The 25,317-nt window shown below is 37.8% G+C and overlaps 2 protein-coding genes across 3 annotated transcripts; one reads left to right on the forward strand and one right to left on the reverse strand.

Moving 5' to 3' along the window:
* The first annotated feature begins 3,008 nt into the window (after nt 1-3,008).
* Nucleotides 3,009-10,639, forward strand: LOC117333529. Its single transcript, XM_033892864.1, has 6 exons — nt 3,009-3,261; nt 3,607-3,759; nt 4,261-4,329; nt 5,088-5,282; nt 6,547-6,687; nt 9,017-10,639. Exons 1-6 carry the CDS (start codon nt 3,103-3,105, stop codon nt 9,203-9,205), a joined length of 906 nt encoding a protein of 301 aa, XP_033748755.1. The 5' UTR covers nt 3,009-3,102; the 3' UTR covers nt 9,206-10,639.
* A 2,388-nt stretch (nt 10,640-13,027) lies between these two features.
* LOC117333773 lies at nt 13,028-15,539 on the reverse strand. Of its 2 annotated transcripts, none has more exons than XM_033893196.1 (2): nt 15,391-15,539; nt 13,028-13,829 (listed from the first exon to the last, which is right to left on the reverse strand). In XM_033893196.1, the coding sequence occupies exon 2, from the start codon at nt 13,810-13,812 to the stop codon at nt 13,072-13,074; it is 741 nt and encodes a 246-aa protein (XP_033749087.1). In that variant the 5' UTR covers nt 13,813-13,829; nt 15,391-15,539; the 3' UTR covers nt 13,028-13,071. The 2 variants fall into 2 exon arrangements, with proteins under 2 accessions (XP_033749087.1, XP_033749088.1); XM_033893197.1 differs by having other exon boundaries at nt 13,028-13,821; nt 15,391-15,524.
* Nucleotides 15,540-25,317: the final 9,778 nt, after the last annotated feature.

Genomic DNA, 25,317 nt, shown 5'->3' on the forward strand with positions numbered 1-25,317 from the left:
TGGAAGGACACATGGCTTGACCTAAGGATTGCCAGTTTGAGTCACAGCATGGACACTGTGGTCTAGTACACTGGCATCTGCTTCTGGCTAGTATCTGTAGAAAAAAATATAAGCCCCTCCCTACTCAATATCAATAAGGTATAACACTTGAAGATCAGACGATGCATCGACTATAGAACGGTAGTAGGCTATCTATCTTAGAGCTGATTTAAAACGGACAGTCTGATTGGTCAACAACTAAGATGGTATTGTTTACAGGGCTGTTGACTATCGGATTGCACTCTGCAAAAACTGCTCTAAAATGTATAGCTTAACTTACTACTTCCATTCCACAGTTGATATATTGTCGCCTTTCACAACTACTTTTGGTCTATTTTCTTATCTTTGAATCATTATGACACGACAAAAGAATAACATGCATTGATATTTAAGGATTCTAATCCAAGGTATGTTACTGACGTTTGTGTACATTCAACATTTTAGAGTGATTCGAAGCTCACCCCCACTTCCGACCTTGCAAGTGTTACACATTGTTGATATATTAGAAGTAGAGGCTAATATTTGTTTCTATTAGAATCTAATACTGGCTAGAAGCAGGCACCTGTATCTAGTAGTAGGATGCAGGGCTGTGTGACCTAAGGGTCAGCAGTTCGAGTCACAGCACAGTGCACCATCACAGGCACTGTTGTGTAGTGATAAGACACAGGGCTACAAGGTATCTTACTTGGAGGTCGCCAATTTAAAGCTCTGGTCTAAAGGTGGGTTGAAGGGTTGTGTGATCTAACGGTCAGCAGTTAGAGTCCTGGCAATGACACTGCAGTCTAGTGGTAGGGTACAGGGTTGTGTGATCTTAGGGTTGCCAGTTTGATTCTCATGATCAGTGCATAAGGATGTGTTGCATTCTTGAACAAGATGCATGTACCTTACTCTGCTGTGTTCCAGTCAAGTTTCCTCTGGTCCGGACACCAGACTTGGACATGTCTGTTGAAGGACCATATTACAGACATCTATTAGTTAGAATGTCCAGGTCTGGTGCCAGGGCTAGAGGAAACTCGGGCTATAATCATATCTGTCCTGCGTGGTCATCATGATCTACCTGATGTTTGCTGCACCGCTGTGTACGGCTAGGTCACAGTAGGGGTTACCATTGTATAGTCTCTATTACTACATAATGTACAACGAGGTGGGGCGGAGAAGTCCGACGTCCTGCTGTCGCTGTTCGGTGAAATAATTTGGTAGAGGAATCAGATGAGGTACCCGATGTATTCAACAGCGCTCCATAAACGATATCACAGGGACATGAGAATCTGTTAGTCTACATGTATATGAACCTTCCCTATTGTGTATTGCACATTTTTAGACGTTTTTGGGGTTTTTTTTTTTGGGGGGGGGGGGGGGGGGGGGAGGCTAGCTATAGATTAAGAATCAGTAAAAATGACACCTCCGACCGTTGTTCGTAACAAGCATAGTAGAAAGTACTCCAAAAATATTAGAGGTTTACACGACAGGAAACTTTTGACAGACTGTCATGTAATATCTACCAATGTAATCAGGTGGAATAAGACCTCATATACATTTTGTACGTATAGGAGTAAGTAGAAAGACGCCGTAAACTGATAAGTTTTATGCAGTTGACATGTTTTGGATAGCTAGACTATCCGTCATTAGAACAATTTTACGTAAGACATTTTCGAGTTAAGGTGCAAATTACGGTTAAAAAAAGTTAACTGCTCTTATCGCGTGATATACAATGAAGATTTTTGGCGGGAAAAGGATAACATGCGAGGGTTATTCCTAATGGTAACTGATACGCGATATATAGTAGATGAATAAAATTACATGTATATTATAAAAGGGTAGTAACGTATATATAGTTCCTATGTAGAGTTTGTGGTTTTTTACGGAGATAATATTCCGTAAATACAATTTTTTGTACAGTAGTGCCACGGGACGCGGAAAGTGTTTATCATATTCCGACAGGGTGCTGCAAATTCTTCGAATCCTGACGGCTTGACTGAATAGTATACTTTTGATGTTTCGGGTGACACGAGTCGTAGTGTTAATACAGATCCATCGGTAGGTTTTGTGTAAAGGGATGTTTGGAGTGTGTCGTCTTCTAATTTCAAAGTTATGGAAAAAAAATTGTTATTTTTCGCAGTTCTGGCAATTTACCTAATACCATTAGATGGTAATCACTATTATGATGGAAAGAGATTGAAATTGTTAATTAATTTCGCTATCTAGGTGTCCCATAACTCCGCATGTTTAGTCAACAATGTTGAAAATGCGTGTACCGAATTATGAATACATAATGTAATGACAATTTTTAAACTAAATTTCATGTACATGTATTTGGCATTTATATTGAACAAGTGTATTTAAGGACTGAATGTTGCTTTGTTCGATTTCATTGGGTGATGAATTGAGTTGCTCTTGAGGCATGTTGAATTTGTCTCAAAAGCAGAGCTGAGTTGATTTTTAGACAAATTCAACATGTCTCAAGAGCAACTCAACACAGTAACCCGAAAACAATATAAAAAATAGCATGATTTAATTAAAATACTAAGTGTGTCGTTGAATTCAAAATTTATAATAAAAACGCGTTCTGACATATTAGCATAGACATAGGTATTGTTAGTATGTTTATATTATATCAGCATAAATAGCGGCGGTATTTTCACCATGACAATTAAATACCTCAAAACATTTTCCAAAATGAGGGCATCGCTCTACTGTCGTAAACTGTAATGTGGCGCAAAACGAACTTTTTCATCTGGAATCCAAATGGTATCACTTTGACGGAATCTAAATAGCGAGTAATCCCGATCATCCCCGTGAGTATTATGACTGATACTTGCATGTTTCCACTAGTGGATGTGGTCAAATGCTTTTAGATATTGTTAAAATGAAAGGTTGGAAGAATCTATTTTTTTTTCTGTCTGGACCTGTATATTAAAGTACGAACACACCCAAATTATTGTAGTTATACGAACGCGCCAAGGTGACCTCTGAACGCGTCCTCCAGGTGGCGCAACATTCGAGGAAAGCGGCGCATTGTTTGAAAATATTGTTTAAATATATTTTAAACTAAAAGCACTGAAAATGGTCCCTGTTTTTGATGTGATACGAGCATTAGCTCTCGTGGTAGGGTTTGCAGTCAGTCAAGTGGACAGGAAGACTGCTATGTTTGCAGATATGGTATTCACATCATGGCTCGGAGTCGGAACGATCCTCTTTCCACAATTTTTCATGGGTCAGCAGGTGCGTTGTCTCTAATATTGTTAAGTGGTGCTGTAGTATATCTGCTACTCTTTCACAATTTGAATAGTGGCTAATTGTATCAATTATGCCAATGCTGTCAACTGGATAGAAGCTAAAGGAAACACTTCTCAGTTATTGACCTGTCAGCCTTTGGAAGTCCTCAGGCTCAGCGCGTCGGATCAATGCAGAAACCGTTTTCCAATTTGTTACATATTAAGAATAAGAACAATAATTCACAAAGTCTATGTACATTGCACCAAAGTGATGTAATTTTATTGTAATGGACATAGAGGCTACCAGCTATCATGATTTATCCTAATAAATATAACGTGTTTATCATTACAGCTGTACAGTGACAAAACTATCAAGGATCCGGATAATATCTTAATGTACCGCATGTTTGGTGTCAGTATTTTGGCTCCCATGTTGATGTGGTACTCCTGCAGAAAGTCCAGAGATGACAGTGTCATTGGAGCTATGCTTTGGTCAAGATCATTGGTAAACCACTAAATGTAGTCTTATCCGAGTACAATTTTCTCTATATGACGATGAAATGGAAAATTGCTTAGCATGTTCTTATGTCTATGACATTTTATAATTTAATATTTGTGAACCAGACTGAGAACATAATATGTTTTTTTTTTCGACTCACTTTTTCTCAGAAGAATGCTTAAAATGACGCACAGTATAGAAATTTGTACCTAAACACCAGATGACAACAAAAAATACTAATTGAGTCCTAATCCAATAGTGGCAATACTATATAGCTAGTAATTAATATTATAATATTCACTTTGAATCTGCCGTAAGAGGTATAAACTTTTGGATGATGGTATTAGATTTTGGTAACTTTTGGTAATGTTTGAATATATAATAATTATATTTATATATATACAACAGTCCAATGGTGTTTTCATAAGTTATAGATCATTAATACTCTTTGTCAGTGATAAAGCAACTTTGAAAAGCTGTTGTTATAACTGTGTTCTGTATTGACAGGGGTTGTTCCCACTGCTGATGGTGCTGCTGTACGGACACTTCACCTACTCCAAGACTTTCATCGACCGAGTGAGTGTAATAGTGATGACTGATCAGTCATCAAAAGAGGACTTAATCATTAATTGTAAAGTTTAGGTCTAAAAAATACAAGTTTCTGCTAACATGTCTGAAAAAATGGTGTAGGTAGGTTGAGTAGTTTTTGACGAAGATTATATAGACAAGGAATCTAATTAAGAGTCATTCCTTTAACTTAAAAAATAGGGTTGGTTAGGTTAGTGGACACAGGATATTTTTAGGCATCAATTTTGTGTATGAAATTTTACATGTTTTCACAAGGCAAAGTGTTGCAGTGTATGAGTCGAGTCTTATTTTAGGTCTGTAAGCAACAAACTTTATCACTATTGTTCAACTCTATTTGTCAATATTGTGGTATTATATGATATGGGTTTGGTGTTGTATGGTAAAGTGTTTTTTAAGCTGCTGCTTCTTTAAGGCTAGGACTGAGCAAAACAAAATTGTCCTGACAATAGCTATGATATGTCATATATAATGATAGTAAGTAAGATATATACACATGTATTTGGTACTCAAAACATGGTGGAGTCTTACAAGGAAATGAACAAGATTATTCATGAAATCATTTTTGTATTTAAACCGAGATTTTGTGATACGTATAATGCTGAAGCAAAATGATCATTTCTTGATTCTATAACATTATTCTATAACACAGGACACATATATTTCTAGCGATTAATTAGTAAAAGTGTTATTTCCATCATGTTTGCTAGCATGTTCCCCCCTAATTGTTCCTTCATTTTGTTTTGTAGCACATGTGGTTCTTCATTCTGTTTGTTGGCTGTATCTGGGTGTCCAATGTTATCCAGCTGATGAGAACAAAACCATCTGTTGGTAGACGAGAACAGAAGGGACCAGTCAGTGTGATTCTACGACTTGATTTCCTTATTCTGTTTCTTGTAGGATTGGGAGGAATGGCTTTCCCCAAGCAAGCACTTAGTTTTATAGTGAGTATTTGATACTTACTCCATTGAACAAGTATATCATACATTGATAAGGGACATTGTATAGTATGTGCAGTCTGAAAGTGTACAGGAGGTTGATGAAAATGGTCCCCAACCCATCCATCCATATGCCAATTAAAGCGACTATACTAATTAGATTTCATACTCATTAAAAAGTAAAATGGGTTTAAAATATATATAGCAATACATCGTCTATACCGTAATAATTGTTGTATAAATATATGTTGCAGGTTTTGCATCACTGTTTTCCAAGTTGATGTTTGTAAATAATGCTAGAAAGAGAATGTAAAATGGAGTAAGTCATTGTAAACTGGAGTTAGTCATGTGGATACATTACATGGTTACCGACAATTTTGATTTTCCACATTTAAGGGAAAGTCTTAGTTATATGATACATTTTTATGCCTGATTATATTTTCCAACAGTATTAGCCTGTTTCAATTATAGTCACTATAAGTGGTAATACAGGATCTGTATGATACTTCAATGCTTAGGTGCTGCTATATCCTTGCTTCACCATTTGTACATAATCATTAAAAAGTGCCGTTCTTCGATTTTGATAGATTAGGTTTCTATTTTAAGTATTTAATATCGGGTCACTATTTCTGACAAAAATGTATTGGTCTGTGTGGATTTTAAACATCTGTCTTGCTATTTCTCACAAAATATTAAGTGTGACAGTTAACCTTGAACTTCATATGTAGTAGTTTCCTTGATCTGATATTGTGCATTTTAAGCTGTATCTAATTATGAAAATTCTTTTGGAAATGGCCTCTGGATAATTTAAATGTGAAAAAAATTATGGCAAGCAACTTCCTTTAACTATATATATATAAGAATGATAATATATTTTAAGAATATAACAGATAATAACCAGTTTATTAATTAAAGAAAAGATGGAAAAAACCCAAGAATATTTAATTTTCTTTAAAGATATAGCACTATTAAATGAAGATCATGATGGACACCAAGTTTCATCACTGTAGGATGTTTGTATTTGATACACTAATGAGAGAAACACATTTTATTTCATTGTCAATGAGTCTCCTGTCTGTACAGTGCAGTAGAAAGAGAAAAAATTGTATCCAAACTCCTATGGTGTCGTCTAAGTATGCCTGCTATGAGATTACATATGAACATCTATATAACTGAACAAATAGCATGTCCCCTCAGTAGTGTGTATGTGAAGTGTACTAATCTAAAGTGCATTCAATGTAATAGGTTAATACTTTGTATCCACTTCCAGATATTTGAACCAAAGAACTTCCAGCTGCACTTGGAGCGTATGTCTGCTGCCGTTGCATTCAGTCAGATTTTCCTGGCTTGGTTTGCCCCAAGTTTCAGAGATAATGAAGACAGGAGGAGACTTTTCTGCATGCAACTTACGGTAAAGCATTCTTATGTTACAAAAATATTACTAGTTTTGAGTTAATATTCTATATTGGTAGCAGTGGTGTCATTTATAACACACGTGTGATATCAACATCCTCCATCAGCTCATTCTCCTACTCCAATATCATTGGACCCTCGAGAGAAAGTCTCGCTTGCATATTAAAACAGTCAGTATCTTATACAATTACATACAATATAATATGTTTTGATAATCAAGGCAGCATTCATTATTATACCTGAAAGGAGTCCAGGTGTTTGGCTGACCATATATACCCAGATAGTGACAATGCTGGGTCAGTTGATAATTTACCTGTATCACCACTGTATTAATGTAAACAGTTGCCAAGCGCACATGATGCCTCCACTGTACACTGGATGAAAACAAAGTTGATGGCAGTTTATATAGAGTTGATTTCAATACTAGTGTAAAGAGAGAACAGGACTTAGTAATATGGCCAGTTTATAGGCTAGAGTCTGGATAAGGCCGAGTCAAACTATTATAGATAATGAAAGAATTGAAATTTTAGATTTTTGAACTGGTTTACACTAATATCAAGATGGAACAGATTCTGTTTTAGGCAAGAGTTCATTGTGTGGATCTAAGAAAGTTATTTGCTCTGAACCCCAGCGGGGCATTTATGCAGTACTGTAAACATGTTTTGATTCTGAAATCTCAGGGATCTAATTCTTTGAAAATAATTTAATAGAAAAAAACGTGTTGATATAAAACACTTCAAAACACCTCAATACATGTTGATATTAAACACCTCAATACATGTTGATATTAAACACCTCGATACATGTTGATATTAAACACCTCAATACATGTTGATATTAAACACCTCGATACATGTTGATATGAAACACCTCAATACATGTTGATATTAAACACCTCAATACATGTTGATATTAAACACCTCAATACATGTTGATATTAAACACCACAATACATGTTGATATTAAACACCTCAATACATGTTGATATGAAACACCTCAATACATGTTGATATTGATTAAACACCTCAATACATGTTGATATTAAACACCTCAATACATGTTGATATTAAACACCTCAATACATGTTGATATTAAACACCTCAATACATGTTGATATGAAACACCTCAATACATGTTGATATTAATTAAACACCTCAATACATGTTGATATTAAACACCTCAATACATGTTGATATTAAACACCTCAATACATGTTGATATTAAACACCTCAATACATGTTGATATTAAACACCTCAATACTTGTTGATATTAAACACTTCAAAACACCTCAATACATGTTGATATTAAACACCTCAATACATGTTGATATTAAACACCTCAATACATGTTGATATTAAACACTTCAAAACATGTTGATATTAAACACCTCAATACATGTTGATATTAAACACCTCAATGCATGTTGATATTAAACACCACAATACATGTTGATATTAAACACCTCAATACATGTTGATATTAAACACCTCAATACATGTTGATATTAAACACCTCGATACATGTTGATATTAAACACCACAATACATGTTGATATTAAACACTTCAATATATGTTGATATGAAACACCTCAATACATGTTGATATTAAACACTTCAAAACACCTCAATACATGTTGATATTAAACACTTCAATATATGTTGATATGAAACACCACAAAACATGTTGATATTAAACACCTCAAAACATGTTGATATTAAACACCTCAATACATGTTGATATTAAACACCTCAATACATGTTGATATTAAACACTTCAAAACACCTCAATGCGTGTCGATATTAAACACCTCAATACATGTTGATATTAAACACCACAATACATGTTGATATTAAACACCACAATACATGTTGATATTAAACACCTCAATACATGTTGATATTAAACACCTCAATACATGTTGATATTAAACACCTCAATACATGTTGATATTAAACACCTCAAAACATGTTGATATTAAACACTTCAATACATGTTAATATTAAACACTTCAATACATGTTATTAAACACCTCAATACATGTTGATATTAAACACCTCAATACATGTTGATATTAAACACTTCAATACATGTTATTAAACACCTCAAAACATGTTGATATTAAACACCTCAATATATGTTGATAAATCATAGGATCTGAAAGTGTTGATAATACTCAAGACATTAGAAGAGCAAATAGCTTGTACAAATATTCATGCAATGTCCTTTACCCAACTCATTTGAACAGTTAGTAAGTTCTTATTACAAATTGGTATAATTTCTGGCTATTTTCAATTGTACAGAGATAAAATCTTGCCTTTATTTCCAGGGACTGTTTCTTACCCTTGGATGTTGGGCTTGTGCCTTCTATGATGGGACGCTCAATGCTGAACGGTTAAGGGTGTGTCTGTTTTACTGTATACCCTCTGTGCTGCCTGCTGCTGGTCTCTACTACTTGTCTGAGGAAAATCAGTCCTTGACGTCCAAGACATACTTCACAAGGTCAAAGGCATCGTAGTGTGACAACGAAAGCTTGCAGATGTATGTCTCCCCACCTTCCTGCTTCAGTTTCTGAATTTGACTGTTTTGTAAATCCCCATGTGCATGTTTGATAATGAATCAAAGTGAGATGTTCTGGAGTGGAATGTGTGTAGGAACAAATACGTTTATGTAGATTGATGGCTGTTCTTTCTACAGAAGTCTTGCATTCACTTCATTTGTGAACTCTAACTAACAAATGGAACATTGTAATCATTCTAAAAAACTTCAATTAAGGTGATAGAAATCTGAGGGAGATAACTCTAAGTCTGGAAGGAAAATATCTGAGGGAGATAACTCTAAGTCTGGAAGGAAAATGGAAATTTTAGTACATAGCTTTATACATTTATGTTCAAATAACTATAAATGCATATAAAGTAAGTTATATTAGAGATTTGAAGTTAGTTAATATAAGTAAATATCATTCATTCTTCATTGGGAGACAAACAACCAAACCTGGTGCTATTTTAAGTAGCATCAGTATGAAAAGGCAGCATTCATTGTTCTACAAGTGCAATTTTTTATATTCTGGGGACATTTTTTTTCTGTAAATATGTACACTGATTTTTTTTTACAATCTTTACACTTTTTGTTGTCTGCCCTGATAGCCCAGGTAGTTAATTCATAGTTGACATACACCTACAAGGTAACATGCCTGGATTGTCACAGTTGTTTCTAATTTCTGATGACAGATAGCAGGTATATCTGCGGGGGTGATACATAGCCTCATGAAATTGTTAACTTTTGAAGGGTGTGTGTTTTAACATATTTTTTTAGCCGTAGGAGATTTAAATGCGTGATATAACCACACAAAGTGCATTGTATGTTCTCTGTTCTGATCAGTGCTGCCAATTACATGATCTGTGTGCAGGCATCAATTTGTAAATAAAAGAATCATATTCATTTACTTTTAATATAACTGATCAAGTACATTTTAACATGATATTACTTAGTTTGACATATAATGAAATCAGAACATGTTGTTCTTTTATACCATTAGCCTGGTAGGTACGAAAAGGAAAACTTTTTTCTTACTGAATGTTTCAAGAGTATATACTTCAATTGAAGTTAAATTAGTTGTATTGCTCTTTTAAGATAGAGTATACATGGTCTTGTTATATCAGGTCTCCTTTCAGATTGTCCAAGTAAATATTAACAAACAGTAACATGAACATTTGATTTTCACAGCTACAATGTATTTGATGACAGATAATTGTGGTGGTGAAGTCACCTGAAGTTTACTTAGTAGGAGTAAATGCAATGTGTTATAATGTATTTGTATCCATTTATCAACCTCATCCAGTTTGTATCAGAGATACATGTATGAAATCATTTTGACAATTTTGCTATATTTTTTATCAAATATATTATACAATGGTGTATCTGATGCAATAAAGGATTAGTAGATTTGTGATTTGTCTTGATGCATTCTGTTAGTGGTTTAAACTAGAATTCCACAGAAGTGGATACCAGGTATATCTCCTGTGCCCACTATATATTAGGAATAGTATTATAGCTGTGCTTTCTGTTGTTGGTTTACACAACATGAGGTCACATATATTTAGGTGGTGTCGTGTGTGACAGCACATGATAGATGATGGAAGTAGTATAACTCAGCAATAAATGGAATATGACACAGGGATTGAACTCAACTGTAACTCATCATAATAGTGTCATGTTACATACTTATGTGGCAATCATTACCAAAAAAAATCCTATATGCAAATTTTCATAAATCAAACAAAAAGTGTAATATTGACGGTGAGAACTCCATTTGTAATCCATGTTGGTTAAGGTGGAGCTTGGACTCAAAAGGACCATAGTTACAGTAACTATGACAACAATAAAAACAGTGTTATACACTGTATGGGTATAGGTGTACTGGTAATGCAGAAGAGATTCAGAAAGGGTTTTTAGACAACATGACGGACAGGATAATCCAGTAGAGTATATTACTACAGCTTCCTACTTTGTTTCCGATTTGTCATGCATAAATGAAATTCTAGTGGTGATATGTAATGGGGGTAAATTTATAAGTAGTGATGATATATAATGGGGGTAAATTCATAAGTATTTATTACATACACACATGACCATTAAACTAAAACAATATATAAAATATATGGAAATTTTGTTTAAACTGCCAGTTATAAGTACCAAGACCGATGTCATGATAAAAGTATAATTTGCAGTTCCTTCCCACTTAAAGAGGCTCCAGTTGTAGTTGTGATGGTGAGCTTATGTCCAGTGTCAACTAACTGAGAGGCCTAGAGATCTGATATTAGGCGTGTCGCATGTTGGTGAGAAGAGCCATAAATTTTGATTAAATGAATGACCTTGACCTATAAGGTCATGGAGGTAAAATATAATGTACTTGTATTCTTAAATCTTTTAAAGAAATTCTTGTCAATAACCAAGAGGCACAGAGGCCTGATATTGGGTCTGTAGCGTGCTGGGATGAAGGGCAAGATGTGTAACTTGCGGCAACGACTGTTTTGTGTCGTTTCAAATTCCCGTTTCGAAGGAAAAAACAAGATGAGTGTCTCATCAAAATTGGCGTCACTTGGTACTTTCACATGGATTAATAAACCACTGCATTGTTTCTGCATTGAGAGGTTGATTATCTTTAGCTGTTCAGTCTATTAGATCAAGGGGAAACTGGTTAGATTTCGTTCCATATTTCTCAAAAATAAAGTAAAAGCTCACGAGAACAATTTTAGCATGTTTTGTTTTTCTCCATGTCCTTGAGAACCAGACACAATTTGGTATCATCAAAAAGGTCACGTTTTCCTCTCTCCGTCGATATATGTATTGTGGAAGTAAAGAGCTTGAAAAAGCCACTAGAGTTCGACTGGTGAGGTTTGTCATCTCAACGGCTTTATTAAAACACACCATAAACTAAACCGTTGCAATAACAACCTGAAAAACCACAATTCCATATTGAAAGGTAATTTCTGCCCCAATATGAATGTTTTATATATGGATGGAATATTGATAACTTGAACATGATGCATACGTTGTTTATTTAAGGTATTAACGGATGTTATTTTGGGATGAGTCCAATAAGTAATCATGAATTTTTGGCAACAGTCGACAAGAAAAACATTTCTCTAAACTATTTAAACTATTCCAAGGATATTTAGAAAGCTGCATATGACAGTACTATACCTTTCATTGTACAAATAACAACTTCATGTGAATATAGTATTCAACACTGATTTGGACCAAACACCTTGTTTTCTCTTCGACGCGGGAACCGGAAACAATGAAAAACATTCGTTGTAACAGTTGCACTACATTGGGTATTGGGCCTAAAGCAAGCCAGAGTGAAGCTAAGGGCTACCAAGTTTGTCGTTTTTTTTTTTAAACATACATGGTCATGTGACCTTGAATGTAGGTCAGAGTCGTTCATATGAACAAACTTGGTAGTCATTCACTCCGGCTTCTGTCACTCAAGGTCACATGATCAAGTATGTTAAAAACGACTACTTGTTTATAGCCAAGAGGCCCAGGGACCTGATCTAAGACCAGTTGTATGTTATATTCCTATATTTGAATAAATTGGTAATCAGCTTAGCATATGAACAAGCTTCAAAGTTGCATTAGAAGCAAGGGAGCGATATAGGCCCATTGGATCTCTTTTTTTGTTAAATGGGCATCGATGATTAAGAAAAAGACGCTTACCCTTCACGAACACATGGTCTAACATCTTTCGAGTCTCCTTTTAAGTCTCGATTCTGAGAAATACTTTCGATTTCGTTTTCATGTTGTTGAAAGCAGTTGTTCATTCAAAATAAGAAAATTTTCTTACTTGAATATTTCGTTTATTTTCTCTTTTTGCAACAACTACTTTGAAGACAAAAGTGAAAGTCGTTTTTTCTTGGCCTCGTTGTTGAGTATTTTCCGGACTGTGGTGCTTATACAAAACTGCTGCTGACGGAAGGCCGCCATCTTGTCACTGGGACTGGAGTCGAGGTACACGCAATGGTCAGGACACTCCTTTCCGAGGAACTCCATAACTAGGGACAGATTGGAGTTTCCGTAAAGTTTGGTCATCTTCTCTCGACTCTGGTTAATGAGATATGACAGACGACCGACGAACTCCCGATAAGAACTGGACGTGCGAGTGCGTCCCGCCATGGTTGCGCGGAACATGGAGCCCTTAGCTAGCTCTGGATTAGCAGGGGTCCGGCGCGTTTGGCCCTGTGGATGTGTGGCCGATATCATTCCCCCAGTCGGCGACAACGGTGGCAGGCGACTGACAGAACTTCTGGTGCTATCACGGTGGTAACTGTCAGACATGGATGGTATGGCAACCCGATATATATTGGAAATGTCCTGCAGGCGCTGTTCCATCTGTCTGGACATTTTCTTTTCCTCTTGGTGAACTCGTTTGATTTTAGAGTTTCGCCGTTTTATTTGCCCCAAAGTGAGATCGGGCGACGGGGGAGGGAGCTGTGTGATGTTGTAGACATTCTCCACATTCATGGCCCTCTTTTCTGCCAGTGCCTTAACATCGAAGAACACCATCTCATCCCGCTCCGTCCTTTTAACGTCTTCTGGTCGACACCGTCTAGCGTCTGCCATTGCGAGCACCTAGAAATCTAATACTATACTAGATATAGACGTGTAGCTTTAGTGTAGAGCAAGTTATACATTTTCCTCAGTCAATAGTAAGTACTGATACTCCTATAGATACTCGACACATCGATATCATGATATTAAATATACACTTGAATAATCTACAATTTCGAATTTCTATCAACTTATATCAATAGCGCTTGTTGGCCCGGATGGAAGCGAACGAAGTGTCTTACTGTGGGAGGAAACCGGAGTACACGGGGAAAACCCACGTGGTCGGGCAGGCGACCCCATACCTTTTCACGCCCGATCGGGGAATCGACCCCCAGTCGCCTAGATGAAAGGCAAGTGTTTTACCACTCTACCACCCGACCACCCTCATCATGATATTACGGACTTACAAACTATATTCACGTGCATTAATCGACTTCGCGATGAAAAGCGGGAACGATGACATCATTTTTGATTCCCGAACATTGGTTGCTATAGAAGATAACAATGAGTAAAAACTGTCCTTGTCCGTTCATTCTTTCCACTTCAAAATGATCAATGATCGCCCTTGACATTTACCCGTTATACAATGTTCGTCCATGACAACATTTCCCCGTTACACATTGTCCGTCCGTTATAATATTTCCCCGTTATACATTGTCCGTCCGTTATAACATTTCCCCGTTACACATTGTCCGTCCGTTATAACATTTCCCCGTTACACATTGTCCGTCCGTTATAACATTTCCCCGTTACACATTGTCCGTCCGTTATAACATTTCCCCGTTACACATTGTCCGTCCGTTATAACATTTCCTCGTTACACATTGTCCGTCCGATATAACATTTCCTCGTTACACATTGTCCGTCCGTTATAACATTTCCCCGTTACACATTGTCCGTCCGATATAACATTTCCTCGTTACACATTGTCCGTCCGTTATAACATTTCCCCGTTATACATTGTCCGTCCGTTATAACATTTCTCCGATACACAATGTCCGTCCGTTATAACATTTCTCCGTTACACATTGTCCGTCCGTTATAACATGTCCCCGTTATACATTGTCCTTCCGTTATAGCATGTCCCCGTTATACATTGTCCGTCCGATATAACATTTCTCCGTTACAAATTGTCCGTCCGTTATAACATTTCCCCATTACACATTATCAGTCCGTTATACAATATCCCCGTTACACATTATTCGTCCGTTACACATTGTCCGTCCGTTATACCATTCCCCCGTTATACATTGTTCGTCTGTTATAACATTTCCCCGTTACACGTTGTTCGTCCGTTAGAACATTTCCCCGTTACACATTGTCCGTCCGTTATAACATTTCCCAGTTACACATTGTTCGTCCGTGACAATATTTCCCCGTTACACATTGTTCGTCCATGGCAGCATTTCCCCGTTACACTTTGTTCGACCATGACAATATTTCCCCGTTACACATTGTTCGCCGTGACAGTATATACCAGTTTCACAAATCATAACAACCCTTTTCAAAACTGAAATCCTTTTCGTGATATCAGAATAGTACAAACCGACTCGTCAACCTCTATGCAGTCTTGATTGCTCGGATACTCACGTGGGATGTCCCAGTCTGTAAAACTCTGGTGGCAGGTGTGGCACAGTGAAGACTCAGCTATCAGGATATGGCCATGGACCGGAGAGAGATCATCTCTTCGATCACAGTTACCAGGGTCAGTGGATATAATTACGATGACGTCATTGAACTAATGTAATTATGACGTCAGCAATTGATCACGTGACGCCCCTCTAGATGATTAATGTCGCTGTGAGCTTCAATGCTTCAGGACTCGGTTAAAATGGATTATATTACAACCATATTTTAAAGATAATGGTATATTATATCACAGAAAACTGTTCAGGTTAATGAATGAAACATAAAATGCAAAGATTGTTTAAAAGAAACGAACATGTACAACCCCAGTGATTGCCAAACTATAAAGAACGCGAGGTTATACCAGCTTTCATGTATTGATTGGGCGTGATAAGTCATGAATACACAATATTTGAACACATTTGAAAACGAAAATTCGCTGAATTTGTAATTTGAAAATATGGAAATGTTGAAATGCATTCACAAAGCGCAAATTACGGGGCTAATTGATATGTTGTGAGCCTCATATTGAAGGATTTCAATTTTGCCGGACATGTCGTATTATTCTTCAACATAATCCCCTTCGGTATCTATACATTTTTGCCAGCGGTGTTTAAGGGCCTCCATGCCACTTTTATAGAACTCATTTTCTTGACTGTTCAGAAAGTCACCCACTGCATGTACATGTATGACGTCATCATCGGACTGAAAGTGGGTGCCCGAAATAGCCGTTTTCAGTTTTGGAAATAGATGAAAGTCTGATGGAGCGAGCTCAAGGGAACAAGGCAGATGCTCAATCAATTTAAATACAGTCCTGAATGGCAGCCATGGACAATGACAGACTTGTGAACAGGAGCATTGTCCTGATAGAATAACACCTTTAGTGATCTTTCCGCGGGGCTGGAGTCTAATATTTCCCCGTAATTGCCTCACAAGTGAAGCTTACTTGTTTAGTTGATTATTTGTCCCTTTTGGAGATACTCCATGAGCAGAATACCATTTGTATCCCAGAAAACCGAGACCATAACCTTACAGCTTATGAAACATTCTTTGACTTCTTTGGCGGGGGAGAGCCAGAGTACTTCCGTTGATTCGATTGCTGTTTGGCCTCTGGGGTAAAATGATGGACCCATGTTTCATCCATAATGACAAATCTCTGAAGATAGTTGGCAGGATCTTCCTCAAAAGGGACAAGATTAGCACGCGATAATGTGTGCCTGGTGTGCTTCTGATCAACTGTCAGAAGTCGTGGTACCCTTCCGGCCGAAAGCTTTCTCATAGCAAGATCCTCGGTCAGAATGGTATGACTCTTTCCTGTGAAATGCCAACTCTACTAGCTATTTTCTCAGAAACGCTTATCAAAATGTGAAAGCAATTTGTCTAATTACCTTCAAAATACCCCCCCCCCCCCCCCCCCTTAACTTAACATGATCAAACCGTTTCAATCTTTGAATCCTCTTTTTGAAACAATTTTCATACTCCTTTTTGGGAACACTAATCAGAAACGGGTAAACTGCTGCAGATCGCAGCTCACTCCTGGACCTGGTAGGGGTAAAATCACACGGAGCAAGGTCTGGGCTGTGTAGAGGGTGTGGCAATACAGTGACCTTTTCCGATTTAAATAACTGGACTGATTTGTGGGCTGTAGCATTGTCATGTAACATTTAGACATGCTGGAGACATGTTTTTGGACGAATTTTTCTCATTTTTGTTCCCAAATCGTTCAGAACTACATTCTTATAGAATCGTCCAGACACATCACTACCTTTTACACAGCAATTTCCATAACTGGTCTACTATTTCTAAAGAATTTTGCGTTTAACACCTTCTTTGCCGCCATTGTTCATTTAGCAATACTGGGCCTTTTGGCATGTTTCAAAGTCCATATCCTAATGTCAACTTCCCTCGTAGACTCATAAAAATGCACCCTTGCCTCATCAACCGTTATAACACTATCAAATGTCTTTTTTTTCTGATATTTTGGGTATTTTTTCAGCAGTTTCTTAGCTATTTGTACCCGTGTACGTTTCTGCTCGTCAGTGAGTACATGTGGGACCCAACGGACACTTTTACTAACCTTGAGAATTTTCTCCACGATAAAGTAAAATGCTAAAGCCAAGTTTGTCATTCGTTCTAGCTGTCTGACCATAAAACGCGCATCTTTCTCAAAGACTGACTTGATCTTATTTCAATTTGATGACCTCAGACCAAGGTCTTCCTGAGTAAGGGACTATCTTAAGTCTCGTAACAGATTCGTGACCAGAATGAAATTTAGTAAACCATCTATAAACTGCGGAAAATGACATTCGTTAATCCCCATAAACAGCACATATTTCATCATGTATATTTTTGACGCTCAATTCCAACTTACAGTGGGCTTTTTACAAACTAATAGCCTCTGATTTCAGCGACATTTTCTATTCGTTTTCTAACCATTTTCAACACAGTGTATATGACCACACCTGAAAGCAATCTAAACTTCAAGGGAACCAGTCAGTGGATGTCAATGATTTATACCCACAGTACAGCGGTGGTCAATGATTTATACCCACAGTACAGCGGTGGTCAATGATTTATACCCACAGTACAGCGGTGGTCAATGATTTATACCCACGGTACAGCGGTGGTCAATGATTTATACCCACAGTACAGCGGTGGACCAGTTCGTATTGGTTAGTGGATGTCAATGATTTATACCCACAGTACAGCGGTGGACCAGTTCGTACTGGTCAGTGGATGTCAATGATTTATACCCACAGTACAATGGTGGACCAGTTCGTACTGGTTAGTGGATGTCAATGATTTATACCCACAGTACAGCGGTGGACCAGTTCGTACTGGTTAGTGGATGTCAATGATTTATACCCACAGTACAGCGGTGGACCAGTTCGTACTGGTTAGTGGATGTCAATGATTTATACCCACAGTACAGCGGTGGACCAGTCCGTACTGGTTAGTGGATGTCAATGATTTATACCCACAGTACAGCGGTGGACCAGTTCGTACTGGTTAGTGGATGTCAATGATTTATACCCACAGTACAGCGGTGGACCAGTTCGTACTGGTTAGTGGATGTCAATGATTTATACCCACAGTACAAGCGGTGGACCAGTTCGTACTGGTTAGTGGATGTCAATGATTTATATCCACAGTACAGCGGTGGACCAGTTCGTACTGGTTAGTGGATGTCAATGATTTATACCCACAGTACAGCGGTGGACCAGTTCGTACTGGTTAGTGGATGTCAATGATTTATACCCACAGTACAGCGGTGGACCAGTTCGTACTGGTTAGTGGATGTCAATGATTTATACCCACAGTACAGCGGTGGACCAGTTCGTACTGGTTAGTGGATGTCAATGATTTATACCCACAGTACAGCGGTGGACCAGTTCGTACTGGTTAGTGGATGTCAATGATTTATACCCACAGTACAGCGGTGGACCAGTTCGTACTGGTTAGTGGATGTCAATGATTTATACCCACAGTACAGCGGTGGACCAGTTCGTACTGGTTAGTGGATGTCAATGATTTATACCCACAGTACAGCGGTGGACCAGTTCGTACTGGTTAGTGGATGTCAATGATTTATACCCACAGTACAGCGGTGGACCAGTTCGTACTGGTTAGTGGATGTCAATGATTTATACCCACAGTACAGCGGTGGACCAGTTCGTACTGGTTAGTGGATGTCAATGATTTATATATACAGTACAGCGGTGGACCAGTTCGTACTGGTTAGTGGATGTCAATGATTTATATATACAGTACAGCGGTGGACCAGTTCGTACTGGTTAGTGGATGTCAATGATTTATACCCACAGTACAGCGGTGGACCAGTTCGTACTGGTTAGTGGATGTCAATGATTTATACCCACAGTACAGCGGTGGACCAGTTCGTACTGGTTAGTGGATGTCAATGATTTATACCCACAGTACAGCGGTGGACCAGTTCGTACTGGTTAGTGGATGTCAATGATTTATACCCACAGTACAGCGGTGGACCAGTTCGTACTGGTTAGTGGATGTCAATGATTTATACCCACAGTACAGCGGTGGACCAGTTCGTATTGGTTAGTGGATGTCAATGATTTATACCCACAGTACAGCGGTGGACCAGTTCGTACTGGTTAGTGGATATCAATGATTTATACCCACAGTACAGCGGTGGACCAGTTCGTACTGGTTAGTGGATGTCAATGATTTATACCCACAGTACAGCGGTGGACCAGTTCGTACTGGTTAGTGGATGTCAATGATTTATACCCACAGTATAGCGGTGGACCAGTTCGTACTGGTTAGTGGATGTGAATGATTTATACCCACAGTACAGCGGTGGACCAGTTCGTACTGGTTAGTGGATGTCAATGATTTATACCCACAGTACAATGGTGGACCAGTTCGAACTGGTCAGTGGATGTCAATGATTTATATATATAGTACAGCGGTGGACCAGTTCGAACTGGTTAGTGGATGTCAATGATTTATATATATAGTACAGCGGTGGACCAGTTCGTACTGGTTAGTGGATGTCAATGATTTATACCCACAGTACAGCGGTGGACCAGTTCGTACTGGTTAGTGGATGTCAATGATTTATACCCACAGTACAGCGGTGGACCAGTTCGTACTGGTTAGTGGATGTCAATGATTTATACCCACAGTACAGCGGTGGACCAGTTCGAACTGGTCAGTGGATGTCAATGATTTATATACAGTACAGCGGTGGACCAGTTCGTACTGGTTAGTGGATGTGAATGATTTATACCCACAGTACAGCGGTGGACCAGTTCGAACTGGTTAGTGGATGTCAATGATTTATACCCACAGTACAGCGGTGGGCCAGTTCGTACTGGTTAGTGGATGTCAATGATTTATACCCACAGTACAATGGTGGGACCAGTTCGTACTAACATTATCATGACTAAACTTTATTGACCATTGCTGGGGTTGCAACATTGACCGGCCTTCCAGAACGAGGGGTCATCCTCAAGTCTCTGTCGGCCGCGCTTAATTCCGCCACCCACCTTTTCACTGTAGCATATGACGGGGCATCTTTTCCTAGTGTCTTAGGTGTTAAACCTTTTTTTATGCAAATATTGGATCACTGCCCTTTCACCGATTTTGTCCATTTTTCAAAAGCCACTTGTCTTGTTTACTTCAGAGTGTTACCTCGTCGATATGAACCATAGGTGCTTAGCACGCTTATATTATAAGTCAAAGACCGATTATAGACTAATATAATCGGTCTTTGACTTATAAGCGTGCTAAGCACCTATGTATGAACTAACAAAATGAGACCAGTCCTTATGTACACGGTCTTATATAGTCACAGAATAGTAGGACTCAAAAAGAACATCCTTGTGTAACTCCTTCAATACGAGGCTCACAACATATCAATCGTAACTCGCACATAAGATCATGCTGCCAATATTTGAACTGTTGAGCAGGCGCGTAGCCAGGCGTACGCTCGTACGCCCGGGCGTCCACCTCATTTTTTTCGAAATAGTCTTTTTACGCCCCGGGTCAAGCGTGTATCCCGTTTATTTATTTATCTATTTATTTATTTTATTTTTTAAAATTTCTTTCGGATTGTTGAAATCCCTGCCAGGCATTCCGATGCACTTATGTCGTTCAGCATCATGCGCAGGGTAAAAACCTATCTGAAGTCTACCATGCGATGTGACCGGATATCGTCGCTTGCATTGTTGCATGCATATCGAGATTTTGATGTAGACTTTGACTTGGTAGTGTCCAGGTTTGCTGAAACCAAAGCCCGCCGACTGGGTTTCATATTTCAATGAATAAATGAATGAATGAATTGACACAATACCTCATGGAAATTGAAAGTTTAATAAAAACCGATTATCACTCACAAAATAGACGTATTTCTTGTTTAGTTAGACTAATGAAACTGCCACCAGAATACTGGAGATTACTCCTAAGGGCTTCTATAAATCAAATTTTTCCTGGGGGATAACCCCAGACCCCCTAGCGGGAGGGGGAAGTATCCTGTTCCCACCCCCTCCTCGCGCTGCGCGCTTAGAGTGATGCCTTCGGCATCACGTCGGCGTACACTTCCAAACAGGCCTAGCTACGCGCCTGTTGAGAGTAGCAAGTTGTACTCTGCAAACGAACTCCATTACAGCGGGTCCAGTGGGGTCATTTCACATTCATCTTTAGATTCATTAATTGGTCAATCGTTGACTTAGATACAATTCTCATTTCACTGTCTTTAAAGAGAAGTTTAACTAGATATTATATATAGACTAGATAGGTACTTCCTACCACATCAGACACGCCGCTGTGCGGTAACATTTACAAGCCAGCCGTGTTTCATAGTCAGACTAGACTTGTCAAAATAATATGCCAAATTTACAATCGTTTCAAATAAACGCAGAAAATACAAATTATTCTACAAGATGCGAATAAGCCTTAACGGTCACAAGAGTTATGAAAGTTGATATTTTAGCTCACCGGCCGACAGTCAAGGTCACATGGGTGAAATATGATACCAAGAATTAAAGCCCCGATACCTGATATTGGGTTTGTACGATGCTGGGCTGATGGACTACCAAGTTTGTTCAAACGAACGACCTTGACCTACATTCAAAATTTGCTAAAATCTTAAACGTCTTCTTACTAACCAAGAAGCTTAAACGTCTTCTTACTAACCAAGAAGCCAAGATATCTGACATTGGGCTTTTAGCATGCCCAGGTGAATGGCTACCGTCTTTAAAATTAATGATACTGGCCTACATTCAAGGTCATGGGGATCCAATATGCTATAATCTTTAAACAGGTTTTTAATAACCAAGAGGTCCAGAGACCCGATATTGGAGCCTAGCATGCTGGGATCAAATTTGTTCAAATGATTGTTCTTGGCCAATTTTCAAGGTCACAGGGGTCAAATGTGTTAAATCTTTATACACTGTACAACAATTACTCAATAACCAAAATACCCAGTGACATAGTGTTAGGCTAATAGCATGCTTGAATAAATAAACATAGTCACTGTTACAACCATTATTAGATGTAGGTGACCAATACAGACCCATTGGGTATCTTGTAGCCCAAGTTTTCTCTGGTCCTGTCACCATACACCAGACATACACCAGACATGGTGACAGGGCCAGAGAAAACTCGGGCTAGGTGTCTTGTTGTTTTAAATTAAGAATTTATCACATTGCAACATTGTGACTTTTAAGGTAGTTAGGCCATGGTAATCCATTTGAACAAACTTTTTCAGCCTGTTATCCAAACACGTCACAGGCCTAATTTCATGACCTTGGGCATCTTGGTTATTTTAAGATTTTGTCACATTTTATCCCAGGAATCTTGAAAGAATGTCAAGTTCATTTATTCAAACAAACTTGGTACCTGTTCATCGCAGCATTCTACTGGCCCAATATAATGAAATGTTTGTTATTGAGAAGATGTTGTTTAAGTTTCCATATGACCTTTTAAGTTATAGGTCAAGGTCATTCAATTGAATAAACTTAGTAAACCCCTGTGACCTTGGAATAGCCCTCCATCTTTGCATGTTACTGGCTCAATATCATGATCCTGGGTCTATTTTGGTATTGAGAAGAACTCATAAATGTGAACTGTTTATAAATGCACCATGGACAATACACACTGACAGAGTGAAGGTGAACAGGTCACCTAAAGGATAGGTCACCTAGTGGATCAGTCACCTCAGATGACCTATTATACAATGGTGTATATGCCACCTCAGATGACCTATTATACAATGGTGTATATGTCACCTCAGATGACCTATTATACAATGGTGTATATGTCACCTCAGATGACCTATTATACAATGATGTATATGTCACCTCAGATGACCTATTATACAATGGTGTATATATTGCCTCAGATGACCTATTATACAATGGTGTATACGTCACCTCAGATGACCTATTATTCAATGGTGTATATAAGATATAGGTCACCTTAAGGATAGGTCACCTCAGATGACCTATTATACAACGATGTATATAAGATATAGGTCACCTAAAGGATACGTCACCTCAGATGACCTATTATACAACGGTGTATATAAGATATAGGTCACCTAAAGAATACGTCACCTCAGATGACCTATTATACAACGGTGTATATAAGATATAGGTCACCTAAAGGATACGTCACCTCAGATGACCTACTATACAACGGTGTATATAAGATATAGGTCACCTAAAGGATACGTCACCTCAGATGACCTATTATACAACGGTGTATATAAGATATAGGTCACCTAAAGGATACGTCACCTCAGATGACCTATTATACAATGGTGTATACGTCACCTCAGATGACCTATTATACAATGGTGTATATAAGATACAGGTCACCTAAAGGATAGGTCACCTCAGATGACCTATTATACAATGGTGTATACGTCACCTCAGATGACCTAGTTTACAACGGTGTATATAAGATCATGGGTGGAACTCCAAGGTATGCCATAGATTACCATTAGAATGTGTCTCAGTAAAGCTGGAGATATTCTGTGGATTACAGAAGAGTACTTTCCCTTGTCCAAGTCCATGTAATTAAGAAGAAACACCAATTAATAGATAATCCGTTTTTATTAACTTGTTACAGGCCACTTCGCTTTAAAGGCTTGATTAACGTAGCTCAGTGTGTCGCTGTACATACATTGTCAAACAATTCAGTTTTTATCACGGCTCTCAGGCATGTTGAAATATCTAGTTCAAATTATCTTGACTGTTACACGCTTAACAGTGTCTTAATTAAACGCCATTGTGTTTTAGTAAAGAACAAGAGACAAATTATTATAGAACTGCATTGTATGGCATCCCCATATGTCATATATGTACTAAGTTAAGGACGATTACCACCATCCTATTTTAAAACAGTGTATGCTATTCAATTCAAAAAGGTTTTGTTTCACAACATTTGTACTTCACTGGTATCTATCAAAACCACAAGATATATCATTAATACAAAATACTGGAATGTTTTTTTGTGTATATAATTACATCTTTACAAAACTTGAACTGCAACTGTGATTAATTCAGGAAAAAAAATTGTTTATATGTACTTTCAATATACTTTATTTGAATTTGATTCACAATATTCAAACAATATGTATATACATATATATATTTAAATGTTGGTGTCACTTGGCATGTAATGAATGTAAGACAATACATCTGTCACCTGACAGTAACAACAGGTATACTTGTAACTAGATGCAGCAAAAATGCCAGTAAAATAGGAACACTTGTAGAAAGAGGAGAACAACTTTTAAAACAGTGTAGGCCTTGTGAGTTACTGTGAGGTATGGGTTATAACTTCTGTTGGCTGTTACTCTATGAAAGGTCACATTTCATACAGTAAATACAGCAGGCAAAGTAACAAAATCACAAATTTAACACAAAGAAAAAAAAAATCTGTTATCAATCAAAACTGCAAAATTGTTGATTAATATTAAAATGAAAGTAGATCAAATTAAACACAAAACATTTTATCCACAGTGGCACAGAAGTAAGTAATAAATATTCATGCAAATTACTCAATTAATGTAAAATACCACATCAAATAAATTCCAACCCTCCTTAAAACACACGTTTTCATGTCAATGTCTACAACCAACATAATATTCAGAGGAATGTACGTGTATATTAATTTGTAAAAGTCTAGTGAAGTATTCTTCTATAAACAAACAAATGTCTAAATGACCTGTATCGCTAACCTTATATATGATATCAAGGGAGACTTTCTAACAAATAATGACAAATACAGTGATTGTGTAGAGACAGAGATATTATATAATTAGAGAGTGTATGTGTATCTGTATACAGCTGTTGTATGTGGAGAGATAGACATTGGCTGTTGTATGTGGAGAGATAGACATTG

This window comes from Pecten maximus, chromosome 8, assembly GCF_902652985.1.
Source record: "Pecten maximus chromosome 8, xPecMax1.1, whole genome shotgun sequence".
Taxonomy (NCBI): Eukaryota; Metazoa; Mollusca; class Bivalvia; order Pectinida; family Pectinidae; genus Pecten; species Pecten maximus.

Bases quoted from the DNA above. Each gene is read 5' to 3' on its own strand.
- LOC117333529 (XM_033892864.1), top strand. From the start codon at position 3,103: ATGGTCCCTGTTTTTGATGTGATACGAGCATTAGCTCTCGTGGTAGGG. The intron at 3,262-3,606 runs GTGCGTTGTCTC...TTATCATTACAG, and splicing joins AATTTTTCATGGGTCAGCAG to CTGTACAGTGACAAAACTAT. The intron at 5,283-6,546 runs GTGAGTATTTGA...ATCCACTTCCAG, and splicing joins AGCAAGCACTTAGTTTTATA to ATATTTGAACCAAAGAACTT.
- LOC117333773 (XM_033893196.1), bottom strand. From the start codon at position 13,812: ATGGCAGACGCTAGACGGTGTCGACCAGAAGACGTTAAAAGGACGGAG.